Source organism: Pelophylax lessonae (genome assembly GCF_965119305.1).
Source record: "Pelophylax lessonae genome assembly, chromosome: 1".
Classification (NCBI taxonomy): Eukaryota; Metazoa; Chordata; class Amphibia; order Anura; family Ranidae; genus Pelophylax; species Pelophylax lessonae.
The window spans coordinates 692890616-692906970 of record NC_138768.1 but is presented as its reverse complement, the minus strand read 5'-3'; the positions used below and the strand labels follow the sequence as shown (position 1 = coordinate 692906970).

Sequence of the window (16355 nt, the reverse complement as noted above, 5' to 3'; positions counted from 1 at the left end):
ACGGTATCCACCATGAAATATTTGGGTGTCCATCTCACCCCCTCCCTGGACTCCCTATACGCTTCTAACTACGTCCCCTTGTTACGGCGGATTCGTGGAGATCTCGAGTCCTGGAATAAATCCTCCTTTACGTGGGTCGGCCGCACTAATATCCTTAAGATGGCGGTTCTCCCTAGAGTGTTGTTTCTCCTGCAGATGCTCCCTGTGCCGCTTCCCCGGCGCTTCTTCGCCGAATTGAAGAGCTTGTTTATTAACTTTGTTTGGGGGGGCAAGAGACCTCGGATAGCTGTTGCTTTGTTGCAGAGGACCAAAAGAGAGGGGGGCCTTGGCCTGCCTAACATTTTGCAATACTATAGAGCTGTGGCTCTCCAACGCCTGTTGGATTGGCGGTTTCAGACCTCCACTAAACTGTGGGTCTCCTTAGAGAAAACGGTGGCCGGCAGAAACTTGGCATACGCCCCGTGGGTGCCAGCGGAGGACAGGGGACTGTCGCATTGGGCATCCCCCCTGACGACCCACTCACTTCGGGTGTGGGATAGGTTGAATGGGGCCTTGGCTCTGGCCCCTCCCACTTCTCCGCTGGCTCCAGTGGGGGGATTTCCTTGGTTCTCCCCGGGTGAGCGGCTATCGTTTCTGGGCTCCTGGGCCAGCGACGGTGAGGTCAGCTTGGCTCGTTTCTGGTCGGATGGGCAGTTGGTCCCCCTGGGGACACTACGTGATCGCTATGGGAGCTTTCCATTTGATTTCTGGAGGCACCGACAGCTGTCCCATTTCGTGGCCTCGCTTTGTCAGCGGGCGCAGATCAGGACCGAGCTTACTGGCTTTGAGCGTCTATGGGCGGCCCGTGACCCCCAGCCGCATCTAATTTCCTTTCTGTATAAATTGTTGGAGTCGGCCAGGCCCCCCTCAAAGCCTTACTTTATCCGGGCATGGGAGAGGGACTTGGATCTGGAGTTCTCCCCCGAACAACTCCATAGAATGTACCGCATGACCCATTCTAGCTCGGTAGACTCAAAAACGCAAGAGAATAACTACAAACTGCTTACTAGGTGGTATAGGGTCCCAGCCACTCTGGCCAGGTTTTGCCCCGGGGTCTCGGATGGCTGCTGGAGGGGCTGTGGGCAGAGGGGGACGCTCCTCCACGTCTGGTGGTCGTGCCCCTTGCTCCGCCCGTTCTGGGATATGGTTCGGCAACACATTCAGGCTGGCACCGGTGTGGACCTGCCGGACTCCCCGGGTCTTTTTCTCCTGCATGCCCCTCTGGTGCCCATTCCGAAATACAAACGAAGCGCTCTTCCACATTTGCTCAATGCGGCTAAGCGACTTATCCCGATCCATTGGAAGACCTCCAGGGTCCCTAGTGAAGCAGACTGGCTTCGTAAGGTGAAGGAGATTATGGAGGCTGAGGAGTGGCTGGCGACTTGTAGGGGAGCTAAGGAACAATTTGATGCTGCCTGGTCCCAGTGGCGTTTTTACGCCCCGAATTCTTTTCCTGTGTCCTCCAGTCTGGACGTGGCCCTCTTGGCGCTGGCCGATCCTGAGTTCCGCCGACGAGTCCAACAGGCCTCGGAGGTTCCTACTACCTAGCTACATTTCTCACCCTGTCGGTGGTGTGAGTTGTGGGCGCCAGGCGCGGACCTCCCTGTTCCCTTTCTCCCCTCCCCCCCCCCCTTCCCCCCCCTTTTTTTTTCTTTCCCTTTCTTTTCTCTCCTTCCTTTTTTCTTCTCTCTCTCTCTTTTTTCTTTGTTTCTGGCTGGCGAAGCTTCCTCCCCCCCTTCTCTGATGCTCTGGATGGGGATCCTCGATGCTGGAGTGGTGGGCCATAGTGTGTAGATTGGTTTGGTGGTCCGGGCTCTCTCTTCCCCTGCCCCCTCCGGGGTTTGGGGTTGGGCCAACTGGGGCCGAATGCCCAGGCCTGGGAGAGCCCCGGCCCCGTCAGTTTTTTGGTTACTTAGCGGCCGGACCCCGGGCGAGGGTCTTCGATCCCACTCAGCAGCTCCTCTGATGTGAGCTGGGGTTTGAGGCGAGTCGCCTCGATGTTATGTTGTGTCCTTTTTTTTTTTTTCTATATGCTTGTGCCAGTGCTCTGCCCATCCATCCTGTATACTTTTGTTCTTGTATTTTTGTCGATTGTTATTGCACTTTTATTTTCAATAAAAATTGATTATACAAAAAAAAAAAAAAAAAAAGAAAGACAAATGGACAAAAAAACAGGGAACGTATCCCTACATATATATTTTTTTTCTGACATTTGAGAGCAATTAACAATAGTCCTGTCAGTACTGAGTTCCTTATTACAAGTTTGCAAATGCCCATATAAGGCTCTTGTTATACCTAACAATCTCTATAGATGCTATTGCTTCCTCAGCTAATTCACAGTTGGCCTGCGGGGAGCAGTTGGCCTGCAGAGATAAGAAGAAAGCTTATACATCTGAAGGGATATATTTTTCTGCGATAATGTTGAGATTATACTATAAATATTTTACTTTTAGAAAACGGTGTGTTCAATATTTGTGAAAAATTGACAGGCAGTTACTTGCTTGTAGGTCTTCTTGTCATTCAATTTGCCTTTGACTAGCTCTGGGTTAACATCATTCATTCCAGCTCATTATGAGGATTTTCAAGATGTCTTTTCTAAGCACAACACAGATTACCTATCATTGCACCATCTCTACAGTTGCACCATTGACCTAATTTTGGGTTCTACATCCACCAGTGGCCACGTATATCCTCTTAGTGTCCCATGAATCTCTAAAAAGGCCCATTTTCTTATACCGCTAGGATGGGTGTCTTCTTTGCAGAAAAGGTTGGTACTCTTTGCTTCTGTATTGATAACTATGGACTTAATGCCATCATTGTCAAGAACAGCTACCTGTTACCCCTTATTACAGAGCTTATCGATTGCCTCTGTACCGCCCAAGTACTCATAAGGAGCAATCAACTTGATTCGCATTTAAGTGGGAGACCAATGGAAGACTGAATTTAATACCAGGATTATGAGTACATAATAAAGCCCCCTGCACCTTCTTGTCTAAAAAGTTCCTCCAATCGGGGAAGAATTTTTCCAATGGAGATTTAGATGTGCTTACTGTTAAATTGGCAGTCGAGGAGTACCAATATCTCCTAGAAGGATTGCCTCTTTAAATCACCACTTAGACCTAAAAAAAACTCCAGTTGCCTAAAACCCAGGCAAATCCAAACAAACTCAATGGTCCTTGTTCTTATCTCAGCTTGTAATATTTTTCAAGCCCTGGACTGTCAGTTCCAGAGTTGATGCACTCTCAAGCTCCTTTGACTCCCAAGATTGCATCTTAGCCAGAATTCCTTATTACAATTATTTGCATCCTAGCACTAATCTCCATCCAGGAATCTGCTGTTTCCCCAGGCAAGACTCTAGTGTCTCTGGAGCTAAGAACTAAGCCCCTACATTTAGCCCACAACTCCAAACTCTCTGGAAATCCTTATGTCAACAAAACTTAAACTATCACATTTCTTTTCCGTCTGTGCTGGTGGACAAATATCAGTAAGGATGTAGGGGACAACACAAGAGCTTGCTTATTTGGTGCCCTACCCATGCACTACCAATGCACTTTCACTTCAGGTCCTTATCTTCCAGTACTTATTCCTAGAGAACCTTAGCACTAACAATCTATGGACTTACCTCCTCTATTCGTTGGCTGTACGGTTATTTTGGGTAGTGGTAGACCGCTTTTCAAAAATGACACTTTCTTTACTCTTTCTCTTGCTGCCCTTGGCAGCAGCCCTCATTACTCTCCTCATCCAGGGAATCTCCTAGGGTTCATAGAATGCCAACCCACATTGTTTCGGGCTGCAGGGACCAGTTCACCTTCCATCTCTGTAATTATTTTGATATTACTTTGCGGTTTTACCCAGTCTATCATCAACAGACTAATAGACAAACTTTCAGGATCCCATCATGATGATTGGGTTGACCTTCTACCTTGGTAAGTATTAGCTCTTAATAACCATATTAATGCCATTACCAAGGAATTCCCATTCTTCGATATCTACAACAAGAATTCATGTCTTTCTTTGCTGATACCTTGCTCTTTGAAGACTCTTGCACTCCGTGCCATGCAGAAGAACTTTAAAAAATATATGGTTCTGTCTTCTAAACCAACTCTAGCACTTTACCCCAAACACAATAAATTTGCAGATCGGCACAATTGAGGAGCTCCACCTCTGATTTTGATGGCAAGCCAAAAGGTTTGGCTTACCACCAAAACATTCACCTTAAGGTTCCCTCTATGAGGGTTGCCATGCATTTATTTTGGGAAAATTCTAGTACATAACTCATTGGAAGGGCTTCAGCCCTGAAGGAAGATTTTGGAGATTGCATTTAATGTCTCAGTTTTCCACCTGGTAAACAAATTCCTTACCTGATTTCCAATAAAACAAGGACTTTAACAGACAGGGAGGCGCTATAAAAGGGAGGAAGGTAATGTCACGTTTACTTACCTCCTCCAGTATCAAATTTTGGTCACCTCTCCGGGATGCAGCCACTGAAACTTCCATGTTTCATCTCATGTTTGGCGCAGTGCTTCAGCTACACCCTTTAGTGTAAGGACAAAATCTCCTATTCGGAAGTCTATATTTCAAAAAAAATCTCTATTACCAATATGAATGTTCCTCGCCTTTTGAGAACCCTTACTAACTCTAAATGGTATTCTTTAGGTTTGACACATATGGGTAGAATTAGCTTAATTAAAATGATAATAGTCCCAAAAATGTTATACACTATCCAGACATTGCCTGGATTATTAAAGCAATCAGAATCTAAATATCTAAATTGGGCTTTATGGGAACTTACATGGGCAGGAAGGCACGGCTAAACTAACCTCTGTATTCCACAACAACCCACAAAAATGGAGGTCTTAATCTTCAGATATTTACATTATTGGATCGCTTTCTTTGCAATAAATGTTCATCCTCAATAGAAAAATGTTTTTTTTTTTTTTGGAAAAATAAAAAATGCACTGCACTTGAAAATGGCATAAAACCAATATTTTAGCATTTTTCATTTCAGTACTTACATTAAATTCCTTTAAATGTTGTTTATATAATTATAAAAGATATATAACTTTTTTAGTTACAATTTAAATTTATATTTACTTCTGTCATTTATTTTTTCAATTAAGTGGACATGGAAAGAATACAGAGTTTGGGTCTTATACCAGTGAGTTCTGATATAATTGATGACTATGCTGGGGACATTGTGAATGATTTAGCAGTGTTATCCAGGTATGAAACAAATTCTATTTAAATTAAGTGTACATAAGTGTCTAGTATTCTTTATTAACTGTTCTCCCATGTGGGACATAGTTAAATGATATCTTAAAATATGAAATAGTTGTTATATTTTAGTATTTATTTACCTATGAAAGCAGTATTTAACCCAAAAGCAAACATGTATTATATTTCAGCTTACCAATTCTTAGATGTGATGGTTGTAATAGTTTCCTTTTTTAGGCTTTCCTTCCTTTATTTTCATCTGGTAATCCTGCTAGCAAGTCTGTTTTCTTTCACAAGCTCAAGCTCTCCAGCAGAATATATCAGTTTACAGGGTTAAGACAAACCACTTAACACTGACTGCTGTGCCTCCTGTTCTCATTCCTCCAGTGTTGTGTCTCACTAATACAGGAGGTGTGTTACTGGCCAGATGACCAAGTGAAACCAGGGAAAAACAACCAAAGAAATGGATGCATCCACCGCATCTAATGAATGCATACAAATAAAACCAGCACTTATTTAACCACTTTCCCCCCGCCCTATTTCGGACACTTTTTGTTCACAAGTTAAAACCAGTATTTTTTCCTAGAAAACTACTTAGAACCCCCAAACATTATATATATTTTTTTAGCAAAGACTCTGGAGAATAAAATGTCGGTTATTGCAAAAATTTTTGTCACGCGGTATTTGCGCAGCGGTCTTTAAAACGCCATTTTGTTTGGAAAAAATTTGAAAAATCACATTTCACTGCATTTAAAAAATACTAAACAGTAAAGTTAGCCCATTTTTTTTGTATATTGTGAAAGATGATGTCACGCCGAGTAAATAGATACCAAACATGTTACGGTTTAAAATTGCGCCCCCCCGTGGGATGGCGACAAACTACGGTCAATAGAGATCTCAATCTGCGACGCTTTAAATTTATTTAACGGTTACCAGTTTAGAGTTAGAGTGTAGCTCTTTTTTTTTAATTATTGCCCACGCTCTGGCGATCGCGGCGATACCTCACATGTGTGGTTTGAACAGCGATTTCATTTGCGGCTCGACTTGCATATACGTTTTTTTTTGTGCGCGAGCTAACGGTGACGGGGGCGGCTAAATTTTTTTTTTTTTTTTCCTATTTATTTTTTCTTTTTTTTTAACTTTATTACAGGTTTTTTTTTTAAAAAAAAATCGGATCACTTTTATTGCTGTCACAAGCAATGTAAACATCCCTTGTGACACCAATATGTGTGACAGGTACACTTTATGGAGGGATCGAGGGTCTAAAAGACCCTCGAACCCTCCATTACACTTCCCTGTATGCAAAACGTCAAAAACGGCATTTTTGCATACAGCCGTTTTTCAAATCTGCCGCCTTTTGCAGCACAGTAACCCGGATGTGACATCATGGACGCCGCCTCCGGGTTACGTCATCGGAGACCCGATCGATGCCGTTTCCGGCATTCATCGGGACTCCATCCAGCCGGCGGACGCGCCGGCTGGGTGCTCGGGGCTCTCGGTGGGACGGGAGCCCCGAGCAAAGCCGCGGAAGGCGGTGGGAGGGGGGGGACGTCCCCTCCCGCCCCCCGGGTAACGATCAAGCGGCTCCCGAGCCGCATCGATCATTACCAACGGAAAGCCGACCGTCGGCTTCAAACAACGGTACCGGATTGATGCCTCTAGCTAGAGGCATCATCCCGGTATAACCACTCAAAGTCAGCCGACGTAGATCTACGTGGCTGGTCGTTAAGTGGTTAATCAATTAGCATGCACTTATTTAATCAATTAGCACAATCTTGATACTTGCAGATGTACAGTACACAGCTTCTTATAACAATTTTAAACCCTCTCCAGGCTGTATGATCAAGCATGTATAAGGGTCAAATAAAGTTCATATATTCCAAACAGATGTATAGTGTCTTCTTCTCAAATATCTCCCCTCAAAATTCCAGATTGGTGTCACCAAAAAATAAATATGCTATGTGTAAACGTATATATTGTGCATCACCCAGTGCTTTCCACTCCTTTAGGTTCCTGTGCCAAAATATCTTTACCAAACTATTACAATCTATTGACAAAGGTCTTTCTTCCTCCTCTCCATCCAAGCATTCTCCTACTTCACCAGTCTTCGTGAAATACCAATTAAAAAAAACAAAACATATATACAACAGATTAGTACCGTTATGTCAAATGAGATGCTATATAAATAAATGTGCTCACATTTGCCAAATGTGTTTAAATGTGTTAAAACGCATCACCCTGTGCACTCCCATCTGCATGCTTTAATCCTCATGCCGATATACCTTAACAGAATTCATGCCCATATGTCAGTGGACTTTCTTTTACTGATATAACCTCCTTTTTCACTTTAGCATATTCACTCTAGATTAGATATTGTCCTCTTTAAAGTGCAGAATAATCATGCAAAAAACGAACCATAGTGCAGCAACATATGATAAAAAAAACCTTTATTTCATACCAGAATGCTCACATGTATTGAAATTAATGAAAGACTACAAACCAAGATGGAGGATCAGGCTCTTTCAGGTTTGCGTTGACGCATTTCTTCCAGCAATTAAGGTCTTCTTTCAGCGTAACTGACTGTTTGAATATCTGAGCACTGAGGATTAATCATTGTAATAACAAACAAAGTATGCAGAACCCCTGTTCTGCCAAAGGGGACTTTACTGGCATAAGCATGAGACCAGACTCATTGATAGTAGAAAATATCAAAACTGTATTTATACATATATTGAAAAACACATAGTTGGTATCACATCAACACAGTACAACAACACATATATATTAAAATCACCAAAAAAACAGTAGGCCATAGGATGGGGTCCTAGCACAACATATCCCATGCAGAATGAAATATTCTCCAAATGTAAGGGATTCATGTATTGTACCAGGACACCTCCACTGGTCACAGGTCAACGCGTTTCGCTAACAAGCATAGCTTCCTCAAGACCACTTGTAAAAGGGATTTCTATTATGTTAAATATAATAAACATATATTACATATATACATATACTCTGACAATTTTCTTTAACTAAACATATGTTTCATTTTCATTGTATCCGGTCGGTAAACCCCAAAAAGAGAAAAACAACTTACAGCAGTATCAGCTAAATCCATGGCTGGCTATCTTAGTGTCTTGTAGGCAGACATGGGGGCCATATAACTCCTCAACAGAAAAGGAGGAAAAAGAAAAAGCATGCATCAAACCGCTCGAGCATCTACAATTGCTTTGACTGTGTCTTACCCATCTGGAAAAAAAAAAAAAACAGTAGAGGATATAGATCTACCATGTAGCCTCTGGGGGATATTTCTCAGTAATCATTGTAATAACATCTAGTGAGTGGTGAGGTGCAAAAAAAATAATTTTTTTATTTTTAATTTAATAACGCTTAAAGTAATTACTGCGGTTATTTTATATTTTACTGTGTTTCTGTGTTTTTTTATATGTGACTAATACATAATCTTTGTTGAAAAGAAAGGGGTGCGCTGATTGGGTGAAAGGCTGCAACCAGATGATAAGACGTGTATATGTTTAAAAGTGATGGTGCGCTTTTCTTATATGTGAAAAATCATATATTGAACAATATATAACAAAAATGGGGAAAAAAACCCAATCGGAATCACAGTGATGGGTAAGTGTGTGTGAATGAACAAACAAAATTCTCAAATAACACTCAATGTGACTAAACAAATAAAACACTGAAATAAAAGTCAATTAGATATTGTGATCCAAAATGTGAAAAATGGTGAAGAGAATCCAATTAAGAATCAAGGTGATAATGTAGTGTTCCCTCCACCGGGTGAAATGCCTCCTTACCTGGCGGAAAGAAGGTAAGTGCCTGATAATGATATTCTTATATAGATAAAGCCAGTGTTCTAATTCCACCTGCACACGTGCACGGTCACCCGGGTGATAAATATATGCAAGCCTCTTACCAGATGTAAGAGACAATCAAGCCTCTAAATATCCTGATCATGAGGATGCTTCCTTAACACCGTAGATGGATGAAATCATTCCCACTTTCTTCCCTCTGTATAAGCCAGCGTGTGTCTCCTATTCTTTTGGGGTGATAGACTCCCCGCGATGTTCCAAAGTACATAAAAGAATGGATGGGACTAATAGTGCATTACCTTAATATACGATTTATTAATATACAGATTTGCACTTACAGTTGGGTTGAATGGTTACGAGCAGAAAATCATATGATGACAGGCTGAGGATCTCTAGGTGCATCGGGTCCGGCTGCAGCACGGACCGCCGATGACGCAATGACGGCACGCCTCCCTTCTGACGCGTTTCCTCCAATAGGGCTTCGACTTGAGATGGGAGATAGGCGCGCGCCGTCATTTCCGCCAATTTATACAGGTTAGTGTTATCTTCCTCTTCCGGTGTCTGCAGAGAATGTCCCGAGCGCCGGAAGTGTCTCTTTTATTTCACAGATAGTATATATACTATAAAGATCACTTGTATTTTCACTCTTACAGTATTCTACAAGAAATATTTGTAATTAAAGTGATATTTAGCGCTCGGACTTCTATTTTACTGCATTCATAAGGGGATGTGACACCGGAGGAGGGTATTAACTACTTCCTGTTTACAATTCGTTAAACCTTTTCCATAACTTACAAATTAATGAGTTTATATAAGAATTTAAACATCTTAGTATGCATAATTAAAAACGGTCACAAATATTCAGTGAATTATGTTTAAAATCCATATATCGGTAAAGTTAAAAATAAAATTAAATATTTAATACTGAATTTTGTGCCTAAAAAGATAAAAACCTTTATTAAAATGTATACTAAAAATTTAAAATGTTAAAATTTGAATAAAATTTCATTAAAATCATTTTATTTAATTAAATTCTTAAAATCATGTCATTTGATAATATAGAGGTGGGTATGAATGTTTTAGGGCTTCGGGAATTTATATTAGCTATTGTTAATGTGGGCATTAATATCCCATTCTATGTTATGTCCTCTAGGTTGGAAACATTTTAATTCAAAAATCAAAAAGTTTCCCTCTTTGAAATCGTCCTTTTTAAATTACTCCCCCTCCAATGTGGGGTGTATTTTTCTATAACGGTGATCTTCATTTTTTTAGGATTTTTTCGGTGGCATTGGGCATAATGTTTTGAAACACTGTGTCCTGGAAAGGCTTTGTAAATATTAGTCAAGTGTTCTCCTATCCTGATGCTAGCTGTGCGGATAGTTCTTCCTACATACTGTTTGTTACACTCACACTGTAACAAATAGATGACTCCTTTAGTATGACACGATATGAAATCTTTAATCGGATATTCTTTACCAGTCACACAGGATGAAAATCTCTTTGTTCTGACCGTATTGGCTTCTTTGCATATCCTGCATTTGCCACATGGGTAAAACCCATTCATGTCTGGGAAGATTTTCGTTATTGTTGGTTTCTCCACAGGATTTTGGGCTACTAAATTCTTAATATTCGCCGCTTTTTTAAAGATGATTTTTGGTTTTTGGGGTATCACAGGTCCTAGGACCTTATCATTCTGTAGTACCCCCCAATATTTTCGAAATACATGATTGAGCCATTTGTAACCTGAAGAAAACTTTGTGACGAAGGCGAACTCATGATGAGACCGAGTTTCTTCTGGTTTTGTTTTCTTAACTGGTTCTGTCAATGCAGATTGTTCAATGAGGCTCATTTTCTGTATTTCCTCATCCATCTCTTGTGGGTCATACCCTTTTTCCACGAATCTTCCTTTTAATATCAATGCTTGTTCCTGAAAGTCTGTTTTTTCTGTGCAATTCCTTCTTATACGTCTGAATTGCCCTTTAGGAACTGCGTTGAGCCATGTAGGGTGGTGGCAACTGTCTAGGGCAATGAAGCCATTTTTGTCTGTCGGTTTAAAATAAGAACCAGTGGCAAATTTGTTACCTTTTCTAAAAATGGTTAGATCTAAAAAATTGATGGAACTTTTACTGTATTGATATGAGAATCGGATTCCCCAGCTGTTACAGTTGAGGTTCTTCATAAACTTCTCAAGAGATTCTTCATCCCCCCGCCATATTAACAATGTGTCGTCAATATATCTTCTCCATATCACTAGTTCCTTCACTTTTTCTGAAAAAATGTTGCGGTCTTCCCATAAGGCCATAAACAAGTTGGCCAAGCTTGGAGCAAACTTGGCCCCCATTGCAACGCCCGTTTTTTGTAGATAAAACTCGTGATTATAATAAAAATAATTGTGTTCCATCCCGAAGACAAGTAAGTCAAGAATAAATATTTTTTGTTTAAAAGGAATTTCTAAGTTGGCATCTAAAAATGTCCTCACCGCTTCATAACCCATTTCGTGTGGAATCACAGTATAAAGAGATGTTACATCTGCTGTAACTAGCAGTACATCTCCTGATATTTCTAATTCTGTAATTTCTTTGATACACTGGGATGTGTCTTTCAGATACGCGGGAGTTTCTTGTACAAGCGGCTGAAGAAAGAAGTCCACATATTTACCAATTCTTGAAGTTACTGAATCGATCCCCCTTACTATAGGTCTTCCCGGGGGTTGGGTTAGGCTTTTGTGAATTTTAGGGAGATAATATGTGGTGGGAATTCTTGGGCACAAAGGGACCAGGAATTCTTTCTCCTTTTTGTTCAAGATGCCTTTCTTATGACCTTCTTCAACAAGTTTTTCAAGTTTCTTCTTGAACTTAACGGTGGGATCTTTCTTCAGTACCTCATAAGTTTGTTTATCGGATAAAAGGTTGTCCATTTCTTTTATGTAATCCTTCTTATGTAACAGGACGATACCTCCCCCCTTATCCGCTGGTCTTACTATCAGCTCTTTATTTTCGCACAATTCCTTTACGCCTTTGTTTAGATCATGTTGTGAATTCTTTTCCATTTCTTTTGCTTCTAATTCCTTAATCACCAAGTCCCGAAAAATAGTCACTTGTTGACTGTGTAAACCTGGAGGGTTGAATAATGAAGCATTTCTTAATCCCGAAGGTATTGAAGAAGTTGGCTGGTATGAAACATAATTCCTTTCCCCAGCTTTCGAGAGGAAATGTCTCTTAACATTTAATTTCCTCACGAATTTGTGGATGTCCACAAAGGTTTGGAACTTGTTCAAGGCTTGTTTTGGGGCATATTTGAGTCCTTTACTCAAAGTATGTTCTTCGGACTTCGTTAATTCGATGCCACTCAAATTAAATATGCCCTGTGTGTTAATAGGACCTTTATTCTTTTTAGAGCCACCCCTTTTTCCTCTCTTATTTATTTTCTTTTTTTGCCTTTCTTGTGGCCTTGTCCTAAAAAATTCTTCTTATTCTTAATGGGTTTTTCACTTTGTGGGGTATCAAAAATATCTTCTCTGGTTTCATACCTTTCATTCCTCAGGGGTTCAAACCTGTTCTGAGAATTTTGAGGGTAGAACCTGGGAGTATGTGGAGAATCGGAATAATTTCCCATATAGTCCATCGGGACCCTTTTGGGAGATCTAGATCGAGATCGTCTGAGTTGTCTCTCTCTGGAATAATATCCATGTTCTTGCTCTCTCCTATGTGGTTCTGGGCCCCCCGAACGGGAGCTGTCCCTTTTCTTTTCTGCTTTCTTCTTCCCTTTATTATTGGATGAGTTCTCCTTTAGAGGTTTATATTTTTGGGGATAATTCGAAGTCTTAACTTCTGTGGCACTTTTAGAAGTGGAAGCTTCTTGGTTATCCACTTTTTTAGTTTTAGTTACCCCTTTAATTTCTCTAAAACCCAAAGGGACAGTGCTTTTTTCCACCGTATTATCATTCGTAGCACTTTCCATTTCTTCTGTTTCTTCTTCAGTTTCAATATTGAGTTGCCATTTGAAGACTCTACCCGCTTGGTAGTCTTCTAGGTCTCTGAAATACTTTTTCCTTTTCTTCTTCTTTTGTTCTTCTTCAATTGCTAATATTTCCCGAAGTTCCTGATTGTATATTTTGTATGCCTCTTCTCGTACAAAAGATGAGAGTTTTTCTTTCATTTCCAAGATTTCTTTATTTAATTTTAAAACTTTCTTCCTCCTTTTGTCTATGAGAAAGTTCAGGAGGCTCATACCAGCCCCGTTAAAAAATTGAAACCACTCCATAACGTCTGGGTCGCCCTGGTCAGGGGCGATGTTCCACCTCAGACTTCTGGGTACCAATTTATCTTGGACATACTTTTCTAAAAACACTATATCCCAGGATGCATGTAGCTCCGCTACCATGATATTTTTAAGTCTCATAAATATGCCTCTTAAATCCGTGGGTTCAAAAAGTGTTTTTTCAAAGATGTCTTCTACTATAAGCTTGCGAGTACTATGGTACTCAAAGACATCCATGTTAATCTGCTGCTACCCTGGTTGTTATAAATGTGAATGTTGAAAAGAAAGGGGTGCGCTGATTGGGTGAAAGGCTGCAACCAGATGATAAGACGTGTATATGTTTAAGTAGAAGACCCATTAAAAAAACCCATTAAGAATAAGAAGAATTTTTTAGGACAAGGCCACAAGAAAGGCAAAAAAAGAAAATAAATAAGAGAGGAAAAAGGGGTGGCTCTAAAAAGAATAAAGGTCCTATTAACACACAGGGCATATTTAATTTGAGTGGCATCGAATTAACGATGTCCGAAGAACATACTTTGAGTAAAGGACTCAAATATGCCCCAAAACAAGCCTTGAACAAGTTCCAAACCTTTGTGGACATCCACAAATTCGTGAGGAAATTAAATGTTAAGAGACATTTCCTCTCGAAAGCTGGGGAAAGGAATTATGTTTCATACCAGCCAACTTCTTCAATACCTTCGGGATTAAGAAATGCTTCATTATTCAACCCTCCAGGTTTACACAGTCAACAAGTGACTATTTTTCGGGACTTGGTGATTAAGGAATTAGAAGCAAAAGAAATGGAAAAGAATTCACAACATGATCTAAACAAAGGCGTAAAGGAATTGTGCGAAAATAAAGAGCTGATAGTAAGACCAGCGGATAAGGGGGGAGGTATCGTCCTGTTACATAAGAAGGATTACATAAAAGAAATGGACAACCTTTTATCCGATAAACAAACTTATGAGGTACTGAAGAAAGATCCCACCGTTAAGTTCAAGAAGAAACTTGAAAAACTTGTTGAAGAAGGTCATAAGAAAGGCATCTTGAACAAAAAGGAGAAAGAATTCCTGGTCCCTTTGTGCCCAAGAATTCCCACCACATATTATCTCCCTAAAATTCACAAAAGCCTAACCCAACCCCCGGGAAGACCTATAGTAAGGGGGATCGATTCAGTAACTTCAAGAATTGGTAAATATGTGGACTTCTTTCTTCAGCCGCTTGTACAAGAAACTCCCGCGTATCTGAAAGACACATCCCAGTGTATCAAAGAAATTACAGAATTAGAAATATCAGGAGATGTACTGCTAGTTACAGCAGATGTAACATCTCTTTATACTGTGATTCCACACGAAATGGGTTATGAAGCGGTGAGGACATTTTTAGATGCCAACTTAGAAATTCCTTTTAAACAAAAAATATTTATTCTTGACTTACTTGTCTTCGGGATGGAACACAATTATTTTTATTATAATCACAAGTTTTATCTACAAAAAACGGGCGTTGCAATGGGGGCCAAGTTTGCTCCAAGCTTGGCCAACTTGTTTATGGCCTTATGGGAAGACCGCAACATTTTTTCAGAAAAAGTGAAGGAACTAGTGATATGGAGAAGATATATTGACGACACATTGTTAATATGGCGGGGGGATGAAGAATCTCTTGAGAAGTTTATGAAGAACCTCAACTGTAACAGCTGGGGAATCCGATTCTCATATCAATACAGTAAAAGTTCCATCAATTTTTTAGATCTAACCATTTTTAGAAAAGGTAACAAATTTGCCAACCGTTCTTATTTTAAACCGACAGACAAAAATGGCTTCATTGCCCTAGACAGTTGCCACCACCCTACATGGCTCAACGCAGTTCCTAAAGGGCAATTCAGACGTATAAGAAGGAATTGCACAGAAAAAACAGACTTTCAGGAACAAGCATTGATATTAAAAGGAAGATTCGTGGAAAAAGGGTATGACCCACAAGAGATGGATGAGGAAATACAGAAAATGAGCCTCATTGAACAATCTGCATTGACAGAACCAGTTAAGAAAACAAAACCAGAAGAAACTCGGTCTCATCATGAGTTCGCCTTCGTCACAAAGTTTTCTTCAGGTTACAAATGGCTCAATCATGTATTTCGAAAATATTGGGGGGTACTACAGAATGATAAGGTCCTAGGACCTGTGATACCCCAAAAACCGAAAATCATCTTTAAAAAAGCGGCGAATATTAAGAATTTAGTAGCCCAAAATCCTGTGGAGAAACCAACAATAACGAAAATCTTCCCAGACATGAATGGGTTTTACCCATGTGGCAAATGCAGGATATGCAAAGAAGCCAATACGGTCAGAACAAAGAGATTTTCATCCTGTGTGACTGGTAAAGAATATCCGATTAAAGATTTCATATTGTGTCATACTAAAGGAGTCATCTATTTGTTACAGTGTGAGTGTAACAAACAGTATGTAGGAAGAACTATCCGCACAGCTAGCATCAGGATAGGAGAACACTTGACTAATATTTACAAAGCCTTTCCAGCACACAGTGTTTCAAAACATTATGCCCAATGCCACCGAAAAAATCCTAAAAAAATGAAGATCACCGTTATAGAAAAATACACCCCACATTGGAGGGGGAGTAATTTAAAAAGGACGATTTCAAAGAGGGAAACTTTTTGATTTTTGAATTAAAATGTTTCCAACCTAGAGGACATAACATAGAATGGGATATTAATGCCCACATTAACAATAGCTAATATAAATTCCCGAAGCCCTAAAACATTCATACCCACCTCTATATTATCAAATGACATGATTTTAAGAATTTAATTAAATAAAATGATTTTAATGAAATTTTATTCAAATTTTAACATTTTAAATTTTTAGTATACATTTTAATAAAGGTTTTTATCTTTTTAGGCACAAAATTCAGTATTAAATATTTAATTTTATTTTTAACTTTACCGATATATGGATTTTAAACATAATTCACTGAATATTTGTGACCGTTTTTAAT

At 39.9% G+C, this 16355-nt stretch overlaps 1 protein-coding gene across 1 annotated transcript in view; it reads left to right on the top strand.

Annotated features, from left to right (window-relative positions):
- Positions 1 to 16355, top strand: part of DDX60 (DExD/H-box helicase 60) — a 189553-nt gene that overhangs the window by 29573 nt on the left and 143625 nt on the right. Inside the window, exon 10 of the mRNA XM_082244137.1 lies at positions 5160 to 5262. Within this exon, the coding sequence (XP_082100263.1) occupies positions 5160 to 5262 (103 nt within the window). The remainder of the gene's footprint in view (positions 1 to 5159; positions 5263 to 16355) is intronic.